The sequence below is a fragment of the Alexandromys fortis genome, unplaced genomic scaffold (genome assembly GCF_014885135.2).
Source record: "Alexandromys fortis isolate MF-2015 unplaced genomic scaffold, M_Fortis_MF-2015_v1.1 scaffold_240, whole genome shotgun sequence".
Lineage (NCBI taxonomy): Eukaryota > Metazoa > Chordata > Mammalia > Rodentia > Cricetidae > Alexandromys > Alexandromys fortis.
Genome location: NW_026068133.1, coordinates 1,274,013 through 1,292,198, shown reverse-complemented (window position 1 = coordinate 1,292,198; position 18,186 = coordinate 1,274,013). Strand labels below are relative to the sequence as shown.

Sequence of the window (18,186 nt, the reverse complement as noted above, 5' to 3'; positions counted from 1 at the left end):
CTGTTCTTAAGAACACCAACCTTTGGCTTAGGAGCTGTGCCCATGACGTCTGGAAAGATCGTATTTCTAACTGAGGTCACATCCATAATACTGGAAGACTAGAAGTCACAGCTTGGTTGAGGGGACACAGCCAACCCATACTACCAACCCATCCTCATCCTCAACCCCACCCCATGCCGCGTCCCATGCTTCCTCTGTGTCCCTCTCTTCCTGAGCCACCGTCATGTTCTCGATGCCTGGGCCTGTGAGGCAGCTTAGCTGGGAGAGCCTGGAAATCAGAACTCCATCTCTGGAACCCAGGGAAAGATGAAAGGGAGAAGCAGCCCCACAAAGCTGTCAGAGGACCTCCATACATGCAGCAGTGCGTGTGTGCTTGCTCCCTCCCCTATCATGTGCACATATATGAACAATAAAAATGGATAAATGGGTTCTGGAGAGATGGTTCAACCAATAACAGTGAGGCTCACTACCCAAAACATAAACAGACAAATTCAATTCTTTTCCTTTTTTGTGTGTGAGGAGAAGGGGATTGAACCCATGGCTTTCTACCATTTTGTATTTGGGAATTTTTTGTTTTTATTATTGTTAGTTTATGAGCTTGTGTGCATATATGTGCACTGTGTGTGCGCAATGCCCTAGAGGCCAGAAGGGGTCACTGGATCCCCTGGAGAGGGAGTTAGACCATTGTGAGCCACCATGTGGGTGCTGGGAACTGGACCTGGGTCCTCTGCTCTTCCAGTGGTCTCTCCAGGCTCTGTATGGCTTTTGAGAAGGTCTCACTTTATAGCCCTGCCTCCATCTGTAGATCTGCATGAATGAGACTAGCTTCCAACTCCAGGGCAGTCCTTCTGCCTCTGCCTCTGTCCTGGTATTACAGGTGAGTGCCTCCAAACTTGGCTCTCTTTTTTTTTTTTTTGTTGTTGTTGTTGTTCTTTTTTTCTCCCTTGGCTTGAGACAAGGTCTCTAAAGTAGCTCAAACTAGCCTTAACTTTAGGTTTCTTCTGCCCTGGTAGGTAGGCTATGTCTGCCTCATCGTGCCTGGCTTTCTTGCTCAGTCTGCAAATCATAGTGCCAAGCTCACTCGGATGCTAAATTGCCCTCCGCCTCGCTCTGTCTTTTTCCCAGCCTCCCCCAAACTCCATTCTCCACCCCAGCTTTGTGCCACCCTCTCTTAGCTTCAGCCCTACCCCCTACTTCATGCATCGTCGGGGGACCTTCCTGGAGCCTCTCCTGTCCTCTGATGCCCTCCACATCCTGGACAGAGGCTATTTCAGCTCCGGCTCCCTGGGGACTGGGAGGGCACTGCAGAGAGGTGAGGAGGGGGTGACTGGAGCCCCCGCCTTCTGGAAACGGATGGGCAGAAATAGCGCTGCTCAGGAAATAGCTTCTCTGCCAGGGAGGAAACGGCGAGGGGGGGGAGGTGTTGAGGGTAACTCTTGGCCAACGGGACCCTCCTCCCCTTTGGCCTCTACTTAAAGCCTCTCAAACCCATGACTCCCCTTTTCACTGTGGGTCCCACTTTTGTAGAGTGTGGCCTTACCATCACAGCCATCCTACCCCCAAAGACCCCTAACCAGCCTGCCCCTTGCTCCCCCCATGGCTCTCGACATCAGTTACTTACCTGGATCTGAGCACATCTCTCAACCCCACAAGTCGCACTCAGACCCTCCTCTCCGTCCCAGCCCCTTCCTCCAATCCCACTGTTTTCTCTTGCTAACCTCCATCCTTGGCTGCGTCTCTAACTGTTCTCTTCTCCCCCACCCCCTCTCCTTCCCTGAACCCTCTCATCTCTTGCTTCCTCCCTCCTCACAGTCCTCTCTGTGTCTGTGCTCCGCCTAGCATGAAGCTCAGAACATAGCACGGGACAGCCTGGAGCCCAAGGCAATCCTCCTGCCTCAGCCTCCCAAGTGGATGACCGATGTGAGACCACACATCCATCTTCTCGGTGTCACCTGCTGTCCTGTGGCCTCTGCTCCCTAGGCAGGTTCCTCTCCAAAGCTCCTGGCCCCAGCCCTCCATCTTCCCTCTCAACCTCTACTTCCCCAGTTCCTTCCTTCGTCTTGGTCCTTTCTGGGGACTTACTACTGACTCTCTCTCTCTCTCTTTTTTTAAACGGAGACTCATGTATCTCAGAAATGGCTTCAAACTTGCTATGTAGCCTAGGTAGACCTTGAACTCATTTTAAAATTAGTTTATTATTTTATGTGTATGTGCTTTGCATGTATTTCTGTGCACCACACGTGTGCCCGAGGAGGCCAGAAGAGGGATCAGATCTTCAACCCCAAGACCTTGAACTCTTCATCCTCCTGCTGGGATTGCAGGCAGCCCCATTCCTCTTTTTCTTCTCTCTCTGTCTCTCTGTATCTTTCTTCTCTGTGTCCCCCCCCCCGCCCCTTGTGTGCACATGCATAGATGGAGGACAGAGAACACTTTCCAGGAAATGTGGGTCCTGGGATGGAACTCGGGTCATCAAACTTGGCAGCAGGCACCTTTGCCAAGGCGCCCTCTCACTTTGTTTGTTGTTTTCTTTTTGTTCTGTGACAAGGTCTCTCTGTAGCCCAGGCTGCTCTGTTGGGTGCAATAGCTGGTGTTAAGGGCGAGTGTCACCAGGGTTGACAATCACACTCACTCTCTCATTTTGGGAGGAACTAGTGGCCACGTCCTGAGCGCTGACACCCTCTCCACATCCTTCACCTTTCAGTTTTGGTGTCCTGTGCTCTTTCTCCTCATCTCTCCACTCTCTGATTTTGCGGGTCCTGGGGCACCTGCCCCACTTCCTGACACCCCCTTTTCTCCCCCACCCAAACCCCTCCACAGTGCTGGAGATCCTAGGTCTGATCCAGAAGCGCGAGCTGGCACGGGCGGACGAGCACATCCTGGAGCTGGAGGCAGAGGCGCCGGCGGAGGCCGAGGCGGGCTCGGGGCGGCGCGCGCGGGATGTGGCGCTGCTGTACGAGGCGCTGCAGCGCGAGCTCTGGGCGCTGGTGCGCGAGGCGCTGGCAGCCCCGGGGCCCGGCGCGGGCGCGGTGGCGCAGCTGGGCCGCGTGCTGCAGCAGGAGGAGGCGGCGGACGCGCGGCGCGGCCCTGCGGCGGCCCGCAAGCTGCGCGCGCGCTGGGTCGAGGCGGTGGCGCGCGCGGCGCGGGAGCGGCTGGAGGAGGCGGCGGCGCCGGGCGCGCGCGGGGCGCTGGCGGGGCAGCTAGAGGCGCTGCGCGCGCGCCTGCTGGAGGACGTGGCCGCCGTGCGCGGTCGTCTGGCTCCAGCCTACCCCGCGGAGCTGCGCGCCGGCGCCGTCTACCTGCGCGGCTATCACGAGGCCATGGCCGAGTGGCTCGGGGCGGCCGCGCGCCGCAGGCTCCCCCTCGCTGATCGCTACGCCCTGCTCCACTGGCACCATCAGGTGTACCCTAGGTGAGCCTGGGACGCCCCGGGCCGTATGCACCTTACCCCAGATACCTTTTTGAGTTATTGGATTTAGGGGAAGGGGCTCATGTAGCCCAGGCTAACTTGAACTTGTTTCCTTTTTAAAAATTTTTACTTAAGGCATGCTTATCTGTGCATATGTATGTGCACAGGCATACGGGTGCTTGAAAGAGACCAGAAAGAAGCATTGTTCCCCCTAGAGTTGGAGTAACAGGCGGTTGTAAATTGCCCAGTGTGAATGCTGGAAACCAAACTCGGATCCTCCTCAAAAAAATGCAGCAAGCGCTCTTAACCGCTGAGCCATCGCTCCAGCTCCTCCTCCTCTTCTTTCCTTCCCACGAATTAACAATAATCAAGCGTCAGATAAATTTCGTCACCTGCACTATTGACATTTTGCAAAGCTCTCCTTCCGATCCTCCTCTGCCTCCCTTATTCTTTCATTCCTTTTCGTTGTGATAAGAAATGCACTCTGCCCAAAAACAGTTTATGGGAGGAAAGGACTCATTCAGTGAGGTCACAGTTCGCGCTGTCTCTCACCGAGGGACATCAGTGCAGGAACTTAAGCAGAAACTTGACGGCTGCCTGGCTAGCTGTCCCACACACAGAGAGTGACCTAGGACCAAGGAACTCCCAGCCACGGAAACGCAGTAGAAACCATGGGCGCGTGCTGCTGGCTGGCTGGCTGGCTGGCAGGCATCTCAGCTAGCTTCTTTATATGGCTCAGGATCCCCTGGCCAGGGGATGGGGTCACCCACAGTGGGCTGCACCCTCCTATGACATTCCCCCGTGGACTCATCTGAGGGGTTCCTTAGTTGAGGATTCTCTCTTAGATCGGTTTTTGTCGAGTTGGCAATTAAAGCCAAGTAGGATGTCCCTGGTGCTGGGATTAGAGGTGCACGCTACCGCATCGTCATATTAGACCCTAGCAAATGTGGGCCGTCTATGACGTTGACCCTTGTATCACTCGTGTCCGTCCCTGCACCAGCTTTGTTGATTGTTCCAGTCCCAGAACCTCTGTAAACTCAACGCTGATGGCCGCGGGGTCCTTGTACTGGCCCAGGGCCGTTAGCACCGTCCATAGTGAGTCCCTATGCCTTAGTGGCTTGCCTCTTGGAGACTTCAAATCTTAACTCTGCCGTCCTTCCAGACCTAGAACACCATCGGTGTTCTCGTTCTGGGTTCTCAGCACTGTTTAATCCACAGCGGGCATAGTAGCTCAGTGCTGTGGACCTTCTGGAAAGGGAAGAGCTGTCCACCCTTCCAGTCCCAGGACGTTAGCAACATGGATCTCTGTCCCACTGAGCCTCAGTCTGAGAGAATTCCAGAAGGCAGCAAGTGTGATAGCCCACACCTGTATTCCTAAACTAGGAAGGTAGAGGTAGGTGGATTTCTGTGTGTTCCAGCAACAGCCTAGTCTACATAGGACAGCCAGGGCTATATAGAAAGACCCTGTCTCAAATAAAATAAATAAAGTAAAATTGGGAGGGACCAGTGAGGTGTCTCAGGGGTAAAGATACTTGTGAAAGCCTGGCAATGTGAGGTAGAACCCTAGAGCCCGTGTTAGGGAGGAAGGAGAGAACAGACTCCATAAAGATGTCTTCTGGCCTCCGCATGCTTATGGCACACCTACCCCATTTGATCATGCTACATGCAATGGTCTAAAAAATAGTAACTCTCTTGCCAGGCGGTGGTGGCGCACACCTTTAATCCCAGTACTCGGGAGGCAGAGGCAGGCAGATCCCTGTGAGTCTGAGGCCAGCCTGGCCTACAGAACAAGTTTCTGGACAGCCAGGGCTACACAAGAAAACATGGTCTCAAAACAAAATAAAATAAACAAACAAAAATAGTAGCTCTCTGTCTCTGTCTGTCTCTGTTCTGGGAATTAAACCCCTGGTCTTGCATGCTTTCACATACTAGACAAGCAGTCTGCACTGAGCAACAGCCTCAGCCCCTTTATCTTTTCATGTTGAGACGGGGTCTTAGTCTGTACCCCAGACTGGATTTGAACTCACTCTGTACATCAGGCAAGCCTTGAACTTCCATTTTTCCCCTCTCAACCTCCCAAGTATCTAGTGAGACAAACCTGCTGGGTAGATTTTTGTTTTGTTTTGTCTTGAGACAGGATTTCTTTGTAGCTTTGAAACCTGTCCTGGAACTCACTCTGTAGACCAGGCTGGCCTCTGTATTCACAGAGATCCACCTGCCTCTGCCTCCCATGTACTAGGATTAAAGGCGTGTGCCCACTGCCCAGCTGGGCAGATATTTTACGAAGATTTAAATTCTTCATTTATGTGTGTGTGCGCATGTGTGCTCGCGCATGTGTATCTGTGTGCCGGTGCCAACGGCAGCCACAGGTGGAGGGGGTAGATCCGGTGAAGCTAGACTGACAGGCGATTGTAAGCCACTCGGTGTGGGTGCTGGGAACTGAACCCAAGTCCTCTGCAAGAGCAGCAAGTGCTCTTCACAGTTTAACTATCTCTCCAACCCCCCAGATATTTTTTTTTTTGTTTGTTTGTTTCCAAGACAGGGTTTCTCTGTGTAGCCTTGACTGTCCTGGAACTCTACATATAGACCAGGCTGGCCTCGAACTCACAGAGATCCATCTGCCTGTCTCTGCTGGGAATAAAAGCACGTGCCACCACTGCTTGGCTCATATATTTTTTTGAGGCTTGGTAGGTTTATAACTCTTCCAGCCTGGTGAGTTAGTGCTAAGGAGCCTAAACCTTTGTTCCACTCCCTTTAGGTCACTGGACTTTGTCACTGTTGACTCTGACTGTCCCCACACTGCTGGTCGCTGAGTTCTGATCCAGTTTTGGGAGTTTCCTTCCAATTCTGGAATCTTACATCTGTTGAGCCTCTGAATCCCCAAATGGACTATATTTTGTGGGGGGATTGGAGGGGGTGGTATGGAGATAACTCCATTGTTCTTCCCTGGGAAGAAAGAAGTTAGCCATCTCCAAACCACACAAGAGAGAATGAAGGGATGGTACCAAATGAGGACGCGGGTGCCCGGTCACACGCATTTGTGCTCTCAAGCAGCTGGAAGGCTGAAGCAGAAAGATCAGGAGTTCAAAGTGAGCCTGGGCTATACAGTGAGCTCCAGGCTAGCCTGGGCTACCTAGCCCCTAAAAAATATTTAAAAGGTCAGAATGCTGTCATCAAAAGAAAAGGAAGGCAGAGCCCATGACAGGTAGCGGCAGGATATGGGTCTGGAAAGCTCCTGGAAAAGATAAGACGCGGGCTAAGTCTGAATCAACACGGGCTAAGTCTGAATCAGAGGAAGATGGCATTTCTGACCAAGCAGATCCCACGAGAAAAATCTGGTGAGGGTGGGCGATGGGAGGTGCGGGGTGGGCGATGGTGAGGTTGTTAGCCTCACCTGAAAGGGGCACGAGCGCAGCTAAGTTGGAAAGCACCCCCAACCAGGTGAGGTGAAGCTCCCAAAGTTAGAAGCCCAAGTCCGCTCGTCAAGCCTGAACTTGACAGCTAAGTCTTGCCCGGACACCATCCATCAGGAGAGCTGACTCAGTACTGGAGCCAAGGGAAACATAATTCTAAACACTTCCTTTGAAAGATGAGAAAGGCAGCCCGAGAGAGGAAGGGAGTGGCCTAGGGTTGCTGACACCAAGACTGTGGGGACACGTGGAGGGGCCCCGGGGCTCAGCCCCATCTCTCACAGACCTTCTGTCTCTTATTTCCCCACCCCAGGGAGATCCTGGGCTTGGTAGACATGGTCGCCTTGGAGAACGGGGAGCTGGGGCCCCTCCTTTCCGCTGGCACCCTGCGTGGTTTGGAAGATGAATGTGTCACTGATGTGAAGGTACCTAGGACTTGGCCACTTGGGGTGGGAACGGACTCTGGAGGTCACAAGGGGCTTGGCAGGTTCCCCTCCCCAACTCAGTTTCCATTTTCCTTTCCCTGTGGTGACCTGAGTTCCGTCCAAAGGCCATTGACACGCAAATCCACAGGAGACCTTCCTTCCTTCCTTCCTTCCTTCCTTCCTTCCTTCCTTCCTTCCTTCCTTCCTTCCTTCCTTCCTTTTTCTCCCTTTACCTCTTTTCCTCCCTTCTTCCCTTCCTCCTCCTCCTCCTCCTCCTCTTCCTCCTCCTCCTCCTCCTCTTCTCCTCTCTCTGTCTCTCTCTCTTCTTAGAATTTTTTTTTGACACAGTCTCACTCTAGAATTCATAATCCTCTTGCCTCAGTCACCCCAGCGCTGAGATCACTGCGTGCGGAACCATTCTTGACCATGTCTACATTTTATGTCACCTCCTAAGCACTCCCCCAACACACAAAGGTTTGAGAGGTTCAGACCCCGGTCCCAGAGTCTCACTGCAAGACCCCAATACTCACAGCACCCGGCATGTAGGCATCTTGACAATATGCTTGCACAGCTGAGAAGAGAAGCAGGGAATGGCCAAGACAGGTGGCGACACCTTTTCGTCATGGCTTTGGGACGCAGAGGCAGGCAGATGAGTCCAGCCTGGTCTACATGCAGAGTTCCAGGCCAGCCAGGCCTGAATAGTGGGATTCTGTCTCAGAAACAAGTGCTTAATGATAGGTCTTACCTCATGTACATGACCACGCATGTAAAGCTACACTCACTTACTCAATTGAGGACACTAGCGAATCAGATAGGCAAACCTCGAAAATTCCTTTTGTGCCCCCCCATATTCCTGGGATGGAACAGGGGCCTTTTGAAAGTGCTCTACCACTGAGCCACGCCCCCAGCCCCTCACTGGGGGATTCTAGGCAGGGTCTCTACCGCCGAGCTAAATACCTATCCATTAGTGTTTGGCATTCTTGAATCAGAACACAGAACTTTTAGATGTGTCTTTTCCTGCCATGAGTGACCTAGAGCCTTGCTCTTGTGAGGTCAGGGTTCTGTCACTGAGTTACTTTCCCAGCCCAAATGTGAGTGCTTTAAACTAATTGTTCAGCAGAACCCTGTAGAAGAGCCTTCCGCCCTCAAACAGCCCTCGGCTGCAAGAGAAAGCTTAAAAATACAAGGTGTAGTCAGCTGTGGTGGCGCACCCCTTCGGTTTCTGCACTCAGGAGGCAGAGGCAGGCAGATCTCTGAGTTCAAGGCCAGCCTGGTCTACAGAGGGAGTTCCAGGATACAGAAACCCTGTCTCGAAAACAAATGAAAAACAAATATAGATGTTAATGTGTGTGTATAAACATATATGTATATATGTGAGATATATATCTACACACACACACACACACACACACACACACACGGTATTGCGGCTGGAGTGATGGTTCAGCACCTAAGTGAAACTCAAGTTCAGTTTCTAGCACCTATATCAGGCAGCCCATAGCCACCTGTAATTCCAGCTCCAGGGGAATCTGACACCTTCTTCTGGCTTCTCTGGACACCTACATTTTCTCTCTCCTCCCCCCCCCTCTCCTCTCTCCTCTCTCCTCTCTCCCCTCTCCCCTCTCCCCTCTCCCCTCCCCCCCCCTCTCTCTCTCTCCTCTCTCCTCTATCTCTCTCTCTGGCAAGGTTTCTCTGTGTAGCCCTCACTGTCCTGCAACTCTAGACCAGGCTGGTCTCGAACTCACAGAGATCTGCCTGCCTCTTCTTTGCAAGTGCTGAGATTAAAGCTGTGTGCCACCACCGAATGCCTTATCTATATCTTTAAAAAAAAACCCACATGGTTTTAATATTAAGTCCTAGACCACAGGCAGGAAAGGAGGAGGCAAGGGTGGGGTGGGGAGGGTTCCAAGTATCTCCTTGACCTTGGGGTTTGTGGGGTGAGCCCAGAACTTCTTGGTGAAGGTACTTAGATGGTGGTGAGAGGATGGTAAGGCCCAGCTGCCCTGACTTCTGCTGGTCCACCACCTGTCGCAGACTCAGACCCGAGCAGCTCTCCTTCAAGTGCTGCAGGAAGACGAGGAACAGTGGGGCAGCTTGGACTACAGGCCCAGCAACCTGGCCCAAGACGTCTGTGAGGTAATGGGAGGAAGGGGATAGCCTGAGGTGTAGGAGGGGAGGGAGGGGAACCAACCCCTCTACTGTGTCTCTGTGCCTCCTCCTGGTCCACACAGCTTCTGGAAGAACACACAGAGAGAGCACCCCGTATCAGTCAAGAGTTTGTGGAGAGGATGGCACACTGCTGCCTGGGAGGGCTGGCAGAGTTCCTGCAGAGGTAAGGGGCATAGGGAGAGGGTGGGTCTGAGGGGGCTGGCCACCGGGATCTGGTTCACATTGAGACAGTCGGGGTGAAAGGCAGAGGAGGACTGGGGAAGTGTGTCCCAGAGAACTTAAGTTCAGTCCCAGAACCCACGTGAGATGGCTGGCGTCAGTCCATAACACCAGCTCCAGGGGGTGCAATGTCTATGGTCTCCCCAGGCACCAGCACGCATGTGCACAGAGACACATGCATATGAATAATTTGAAATAAAATTTATCTTTAAAAAGAGAAAAGAAAAAAAAGACAACAATAATCCTGGAGGTGTGGCTCACCAGTAGAAGACTTGCCTAGAATCCCCCAGTGAGGGGCTGGGGTATGGCTCAGTGGTAGAGCCCCTGCCTAGAATCCCCCAGTGAGGGGCTGGGGTGTGGCTCAATCCTGGAAGGATTACCTACCTCCTAAGAGTTTTGGGTTCAACCTCCAGCACTTGGGTTGGGTGATTGATGCCGGGGAGTAGGACCTGCTTTAATTGACACCCTGAGCGTCTGTCACGGAATTCTGACCCAGCAGCATGTGCCATGCGTTGTGCCCACTGTCCCCTCTCCTGTCAGCTTTCAGCAGCGAGTGGAGCGGTTCCACGAGAACCCAGGGATCCGAGAACTGCCCTCTGAAACCTACATCAGTAGGACTATCTCGCTGGTCAACTGTGGGCCCCCCCTGAGGTGAGAACACCCATGGGGACAGAGTGTGGGAGGCTTGGGTGACACCTGAACTGAGCAAGTAGGTCTCTGGGTGGGTGTCAATGAGCTTAGGGGCCGGGAGCACAGACATGCAACCTCAGAGGCATCGGATCTGGGGGATGCCTGGACTGCAGCATCCATCTATACAAGGGGAATATTGATGTGTTAGAATTGGAGAAATAGGGGGCTGGAGAGACGGCTCAGAGGTTAAAAGCACAAGCTGCTCTTCCAGAGGCCCTGAGTTCAATTCGCAGCACCCATATGGTGGCCCACAACCATCTGTAATGAGATCTGGTGCCCTCTTCTGGTGTGCAGACATACATGCAGGCAGAACACTGTGTACATAAAAAAAAAAAAAGAATTGGAGAATTATAGTGGCTATAGTCAAAGAAAGAAGGCCTGAGTTTGGATTCCCAGAAGTCACTGAAACTCTTTTCTCAAAAAATAAGGTGGAGGCTGGAGAGATGGCTCAGAGGTTAAGAACACTGGTTGTTCTTCCATAGGACTAAAGTTCGATTCCCAGCACCCATTCTATCAGGCTCACAACTATGTGTAGTTCCAGCTCCAACGGATCTGATGCCCTCTTCTGGCCTCCAAGGGCTACAGACACAAAAGTGGTACAGTGATATACTTGCAGGCAAAAACCCATAACACATTTAAAAAAATAATATTAAATAACTGATGATGACACCTAACTGTAGATGGAGTTTTCCCATCCCAGGAGCAGCATTCAAATACCACACAGAGGCTTGTATTAATTACAAATGCTCGGCCAATAGCTCAGGCTTATTACTAACTAGCACTTACATTTTAAGTTAACTGGTATTCTGTATTTATGCTCTACCATGAGGTGGTACCTTTATTAATATGGCACTTTCATCTCCTGAGCCTTGGCATCTGGATGGTGACCCCAGATTCCACCCTTCTCTTTCCCAGCATTCTCAATTTGACTTTCCTGTCTAGATTTACCCTGTTCAGCTATTGGTCAGTCAACTTGTTTATTAAACCAATCACAGCGACATATATTCACACAGTGTAAAGGAATATTCCACAGCCCATGATTTTTACCTGTGGCCCCCACATGTGCATGCAAAGGAACTTTTCTTTTTATTAATTTACTTTATATTGCATTTACTTTTTGAGACAGGGTTTCTCTATAGCTCTGACTGTTCTGGAATTTACGGTGTAGACATAGACCAGGCAGGCTTTGAACTCACAGAGGTCTGCTCTCCTCCATCTCCAGAGTGTTGGGATTGAAGCGGTGTGCCACCATGCCAGGCCATATATAATTTTTAAAATTTTACTTATTGATTGGGCTTTTAGCACAGGGTCTCATGTATCCCTGAAAACAAACTTAAATTTCTGATCCTCCTGCGCCTGCGTCCCGCGTGCTGGGAGTTCAGGCGAGCGTGGCCATCGCAGGCTTTGTTGCTTTATTGTCGCTACTGGGATGAAACCCAGCATCTCCAGCCTGCTTACTGCACTACCACCAAGCTGCACCTCTCAGGTGGCTTTTATAAAACTGGGAGTTCAATTCAATGAGGGAGATGGCTCAGTGGCGAAAACAGATTGAGTTTCATCCCTGGGGCCCACATGGTGGGAGGAGAAAACTGACTCTCAAGGTGTCCTCTGACCTCCACACGTGCACTGTGGCAGGCATGCCCCCATAAATAAAATAATAAATAATGGTGATAATGATCCTCCTTACCACCACAGTCTGGCCGTTTGTGAGAAATCCATACCATTAGTATCATCTGCACATACTGACAGGTATTTGAACAATTACCAATGCACTCAACAAGACAGCTGGGTGTGGTGGTGCATGACTTTAGTCCCAGCAGTTGGGAGACAGAGGCAGGTGAATCTCTGAGTTCTAGGCCAGCCAGGGCTACACAGAGACACCCTGTCTCAGTTCTAGAGATGGTAGGACCTGGGAGAGTGGAGCCGATGAATGAGGTGGGAATAGCTGACTTTATTCAGCATCAGACAGTCTGTACTCTGGCGGTAGGAGGAGTCACGTGTAAAGTGTCCAAATCGCAAGGACAAGCCACGCATGGCAGACAAGCCACACGCAACAAAAGCGTGTTTTTCCATCGAGATACATAAACAAATATCAGTAGCCATGGCGACGGCTGATCTGAAACAGACTCTCTCCTACCCACTATGCCTGGGAAGAGCAGGGAAGCAGGAGCAATTCCGTGGATTTTGAAGAAACTCAGGTCACAGACTCTGGTCTTGGCTTCTTAGGGTTTTCTCACAAGCTCGCAGACTTCTCTTCACAGGGCTCTCTTCTTGACCTGTGTTCTGACAGTGTCTGGATTGGTCCTTTTCTGTTGTTCTCATTGATGGTGATCTAATCCAAGACCTAGCAGGCTAGGCAGGAGTTTTATCCTTGAACTGGATGGACTTTTAGTCTTTTGTTTGTTTGTTTCTGAGACAGGGTTTCTCTGTGTAGCCCTGGCTGTCTTGGAACTCACTCTGTAGACCAGGCTGGACTTGAACTCAGAGATCCGCCTGCCTCTGCCTTCTGAGTGCTGGGATTAAAGGTGTGCGCCACCACTGCCCTGCTCTCTTTCTGTCTTTTTAAAAAGATTTATTCTCCGTGTGTGTGCATGCGTATGTGTGCTTGTTTGTACATGAATACAGTCCTCTCAGAGGTCAGAAGAGGTTGTGATGTCCTATGGAGTTATGGATGGTTGTCAGCTGGCTTGTGGGTGCTGGGATCTGAACCTGGGTCCTTTTAAGCACTGAGCCACCTCTCCAGCCCCATTCAAGCGAGTCTTAAAGTTACTCTGCAGCCCCGGCTGGCTTTGAACTTTATATCCCCACTGCCTCAGCTTCCTCCATCACTGGGATCATAGACCTGCTACCCCAGACCCTGCTGGTTCTGGCAGGGGCACTCAGATGCTGGAAGGTTGGACTCTGAGCCCTGTTGATTCCCACAGGTCTCTGGCTGAGCGACTGGCCAGGGTGGGGCCCCCTGAAAGTGAGCCGGCCCGGGAAGCTTCGGCCATCGCTTTGGACCGTGTGACCCGACTCTGCCATCGTGTCCTTGCTGAGTTGTTATTCCAGGAACTACAGGTGAGTGTGAGGGGGTGGGGCAGCTCCAGGATGGATTGGCATTGCCCCCAAACCCCACAGTTCCTTCTAACCCATGATTCAGTGTTCGGGGAAACAGGGAGGGCTGGGGGTGATGCCATGTTGGAACTGTTTGGGGGGGGTGAAGGGAGCATAGGAAGGAAGAGGTAGGAGGATGTGGCAGAATGGGGTGGGCAGAGCTGCCAGCAAAAGAGGGCTTATGTAGTACTTTCCCTACTGAGGTCCCCCAAAGCCATGCCTCTTTATGGCCCAGAGCCTCTTTAAATGTCGTGAGGGGGTGAGGTAGTAAGTGGGTTAGGTCCTGTGTTGTGGACCACAGGGAGGCAAAGAGCCATTCAGTAGCAGTATAAAGGGACCCTACACACTCTTTCTATGCTCAGAATTCAGCCTGGACTCCCAGATCCCCGATAGAAAAAGCCAGGAGCCTCGCTGTGCCCCAGGTCCCCTGATCAGCTATTCTAGGACCTCATATCCTCCCACCTCCAAGACTCCTTTCCACTCACACAGTAATACCCACTCCTTAATGCTTTCCTGCCTCGGGCCCTGGGCCTTTCTGTTCTCTCTACTCAGATGCTCCTCCTCCCTTAGCCCCATGGCTTGCCCTCCTCCCTTCTTTCAAATCTTTTTATTTATTTGTTTACTTGTTCATTTTGATTTTTCGAGACACAGTTTCTCTGTGTAGTTCTGACTGTTCTAGAACTCGTTGTACACCAGGCTGGCCTCAAACTCACATAGCTCCACCTACCTCTGCCTCCCTAGTGCCGAGATTAGTTTGCACCACCACTGACCAGCTTCTTTCATTCTTAGGCAGATGTTCCCTGATCATTCCCACTTAAAATACAGTCTCTAGGGGGCTGGAGAGATGGCTCGGCTGTTAAGAGCATTGCCTGCTCTTCCAAAGGTCCTGAGTTCAATTCCCAGCAACCACATGGTGGATCACAACCATCTGTAATGAGGTCTGGTGCCCTCTTCTGGCCTGCAGGCATACGTGTAGAAAGAATATTGTATACATAATAAATAAATAAATATTAAAAAAATAAAATAAAATACAGTCACTAGGACTGGAGAGATGGCTCAGTGGTTAAGTGTACTGGCTGTTCTTCAGAAGGACCTAGGTTCAATTCCCAGCACCCACATGGGAGCTTTCCAAATCCAGGTACTCTGACACCCTCACACAGCCAAATGCGCACATAAAATAAAAATCAATAATTTAAATATTTTAAAAACATAGTACCTTGGGCCCACGAACTGTGGTGGCACATGCCCTTAATCCCAGCATTCTGGAGGCATTCTGAGGCCAGGCAGGTCTGCACAGTGAGTTCTGGGGCAGCCAGAGTTACAGAGTGAGAACCCGTCTCAATAAAAATCAAATAAAATACGACAAGACAATGACTGGACCCAGACTGCTGCGTGTACCAGCTCACACCTGTACCTCCAGCTAGTAGGAGTGCTGAGGCAGGAGGATCCCTTGAGCCTAGGAGTTCAGAGTCAACGTGTCCAGGGGAGTTCTACCCACATCTGTTGCAGGAGGAGGAAGAGTAGGGGTCCTGGAGAATTCTAGCACTGATTCCCTGTTGCTTCCTCTCCCAAAGCCACTTACTGCAGCCAGATGTGCCAGGGCTTTGCTTTCCTGCCCCTTTAAGGAGCTGGGGACCAAGCTCAGCACTTCCCATACTAGGCAGGGGCTCTACCACTGAGCCACACCCCAGCCCCTCACTGGGGGATTCTAGGCAGGGGCTCTACCACTGAGCCACTTCTCCAACTCTCCTCCCACTGAATCCCTTATTTTGTTTGTTTGTTTTAGATATAGTCTCTCTATAATGCCAGGCTGGGTTGGAACTCACAGAAATCTACCTGCCTCTGCACCTTCAGGGTGGGATTAAAGGTGGGGGGCATTGGGACAGGGTTTCTGTAGCTCTGGCTAGCTAGTATTCACTATGTAGTCCAGGTTGGCCTCAAATTCCCAAGACCTCCTGGTTCACCCTTCCCAATACCAGGCTTCCAGTCACGAGTCTCCATGCCCAGAGAAGCCTGTGGTTTTGAGATGCACAGTTAGAGGCATAGGAAGGTCTGAGAAAGCTGGTAGATGAGAGAGGAAGGGAAGGAGTTTGGGAGGAACAACTGTCATGGGGCCACAGAAGAGGGACAGCTGAAAGGGAGATTCACAAAGTCAGAGCTGCCATGAATATTCAATCTGTACCCTGGTAGCGTTGTGCTCAATACTGGTAACTGTGTGTGTGTGTGTGTGTGTGCCTGTGTGTGTATGCATGCATATATGTATGTGTGTATATATGTATGTGTGTTAGTTTGTATGTGTATATATAAGTGTATGTGTGAGTGTATGTATCTGCATGCATGTATATGTATGCATGTATATATGTGTGTTTAAGTATGTGTGACTGTGTGAGTGTATGTATGTGCATGTGTGTACATATGTGTGTATGTATCTACATGTGTGTATATGTATGTGTGTGTGTATATATATATATATGAGGGGTGCATACACAAATGCTGGTGTATGCCAAGCAGGGTGGGGACCTGACCCTCTCCCTTCCCTACATACAACCTCCCACAAGTCCCCTGTTGCTGCAAGGGAAAGCTGACCCTCTTCACATCCCAGGAGACCTTGTTTGCTCCAGCCCTGCCCAATGGACCAGACACAACCATTAAGTGTCTCTCCATCACGCACTGAGAATAGCCACCAGGGAATCACACGGCTCGCAGCACACACTCACCAGAGGCGAGTGAGGCCTAATTCTCTCTGGATGCTTTCTTCAAAGCCTCAGTCAGCACATTTTCACAGTCTGGAGACTTGAGAAGCCGAGGCAGGAGCATCCCAAGATGGAGACTAGCCTGAGCTGCACAATAAGACCCTGTTCCAAAATTAAACATAGAAAGTTATAGTGGTATCTGCCTGTGACCTCGGGAGATGGAGGCAGGAGGATCAGAAACTCAGGGTTATCCTCCACTACTTAGAGTTGGGGGTTAGCCTGAGGTTCATGAGACTGTCTGAAAATGATTAAACTACTATTCTGACGGAGCAATTGAACTGATAATAATGATGATAAAGCCTGACGTGGTGACGCACACCTGTAATCCCAGCACTTGAGAGGCAGAGGCAGGTGGATTTCTGAATTTGAGGCCAGCCTGATCTACAGAGGGAATTCCAGACAGCTGGAGCTACACAGAGAAACCCTGTCTCAAAAAACCAAGCCAGGCGATGGTGGCGCACGCCTTTAATCCTAGCACTCGGGAGGCAGAGGCAGGCGGATCTCTGTGAGTTCGAGACCAGTCTAGTCTACAGAGCTAGTTCCAGGACACGCTCCAAAGCCACAGAGAAACCCTGTCTCGAAAAACAAAACAAACAAACAAACAAACAAAAAACCAGAGTTTTACTATATCTGGAACTCCCTGTGTAGACCAGGCTGGCCTAGAATTCAGAGATTCTTCCAGAGTACTGGGATTAAAGGCATGTACCACCACACCCAGCTATGGGTTCCCAGTTTTCATGTTGCTGAAAATGATTAAAATGGCATCTCTAGCCACGTCTCACAAGCTCGTGGCTATTCGAATCCCGCACCTTTCAGGACACTTCTTCCCCCCTCTTCAGCCTGTCTCACGACCTCTGAGCGTGGGTTTTCCTCTCCAGGAAGCCATTTTTGAAACTGTGCTGGCTAGCTCTAAGTCCCAGCAAGGCAACAAGGCTCCTCACCAATATGTCCAAAATCACCACACAGCCTTTGTTCTTTCCTTGGGGAGAGTTGAAATGAAGTGGTCCTAGCCGGGAGTGGAGGCACTCACCAGTAATCCCAGTATTTGGGAGATGGGGGCCAGGAGATCAAGAGTTCAAGGCCAGCCCGTGCGCTGTGCGTCAAAAGGATAAGAAGTTTTGCCTAGGAGAGATGGGGGGCGGGAGGAAGCTGTAACCCGCCCTTCCACACTGTCCTACCCAGCCGCACTTCAACAAACTGATGCGCAGGAAGTGGCTGAGCAGCTCTGAGGCTCTGGATGGCATCGTGGGCACACTGGGCGCCCAGGCCCTGGCCCTGCGCAGAATGCAGGATGATCCTTACCAGGTGTGTTGACCCGAATGCTCTCCTTCTGGGGGAGACCCTAGCAAGTGGGGTGTCAGTTGTCTGGTGGCACCTCGAATATCTGGGGGATGCAGATGGGAGACGTGCCCCCTGGAAACTAAGGTGCAGGGACCGGTGGGGTCCTCTGCAAGGGAAACTGTGGGGAGCCTGGGGTGGGGCATGTTTTAGGGAGAATGGTGTGTGTCATATCTGATTAAGGGTCTGATAGGATGAGGAAACCCGGAGAGGGCCTGAGTGTAGAGGGGCTGGGCACTCCGAGAGAACGGGCGGGTTCCCATCGGATGTCATGAGTGTTCTGTCTGGGTACGCAGAGCGTGGAACCGGGGTGCCTCATGAACCTGCTGGGTTGGAGCATATAGATAGCTTCCCGGTCTCTCGCTGTCCCCAGGTGCTGGTGGCCGAACTGCACCGCCGGGCGCTCGTGGAGTATGTGCGGCCACTGCTGCGCGGGCGCCTGCGGTGTCGCTCTGCGAGGACCCGCAGTCGAGTGGCCGGGAGGCTCCGTGAGGACGCAGCGCAGCTGCAGCGGCTGTTTCGCAGGCTGGTGAGTGCCAGGCTGGGTTGGGAAAACCTGAGGCGCGGAGTGGGGGTGGGGCTGCTTGGCTCCCAAAGCAGGATGAGGGGAGGCTCTGGGAAAGGGACCCTCAACAGAAACCGGGTTCATGATGGTGCATACCTGCCACCCAGCATTAGGG

The 18,186-nt window shown here is 51.7% G+C and overlaps 1 protein-coding gene across 1 annotated transcript in view; it reads left to right on the top strand.

Moving 5' to 3' along the window:
- The window catches only part of Exoc3l2 (exocyst complex component 3 like 2), a 32,325-nt gene that overhangs the window by 9,101 nt on the left and 5,038 nt on the right, over positions 1-18,186 (top strand). Inside the window, exons 3-10 of the mRNA XM_050126367.1 lie at positions 2,818-3,409; positions 7,130-7,241; positions 9,276-9,377; positions 9,473-9,573; positions 10,170-10,280; positions 13,244-13,379; positions 17,351-17,473; positions 17,880-18,035. Of these exons, the coding sequence (XP_049982324.1) occupies positions 2,818-3,409; positions 7,130-7,241; positions 9,276-9,377; positions 9,473-9,573; positions 10,170-10,280; positions 13,244-13,379; positions 17,351-17,473; positions 17,880-18,035 (1,433 nt within the window). The remainder of the gene's footprint in view (positions 1-2,817; positions 3,410-7,129; positions 7,242-9,275; positions 9,378-9,472; positions 9,574-10,169; positions 10,281-13,243; positions 13,380-17,350; positions 17,474-17,879; positions 18,036-18,186) is intronic.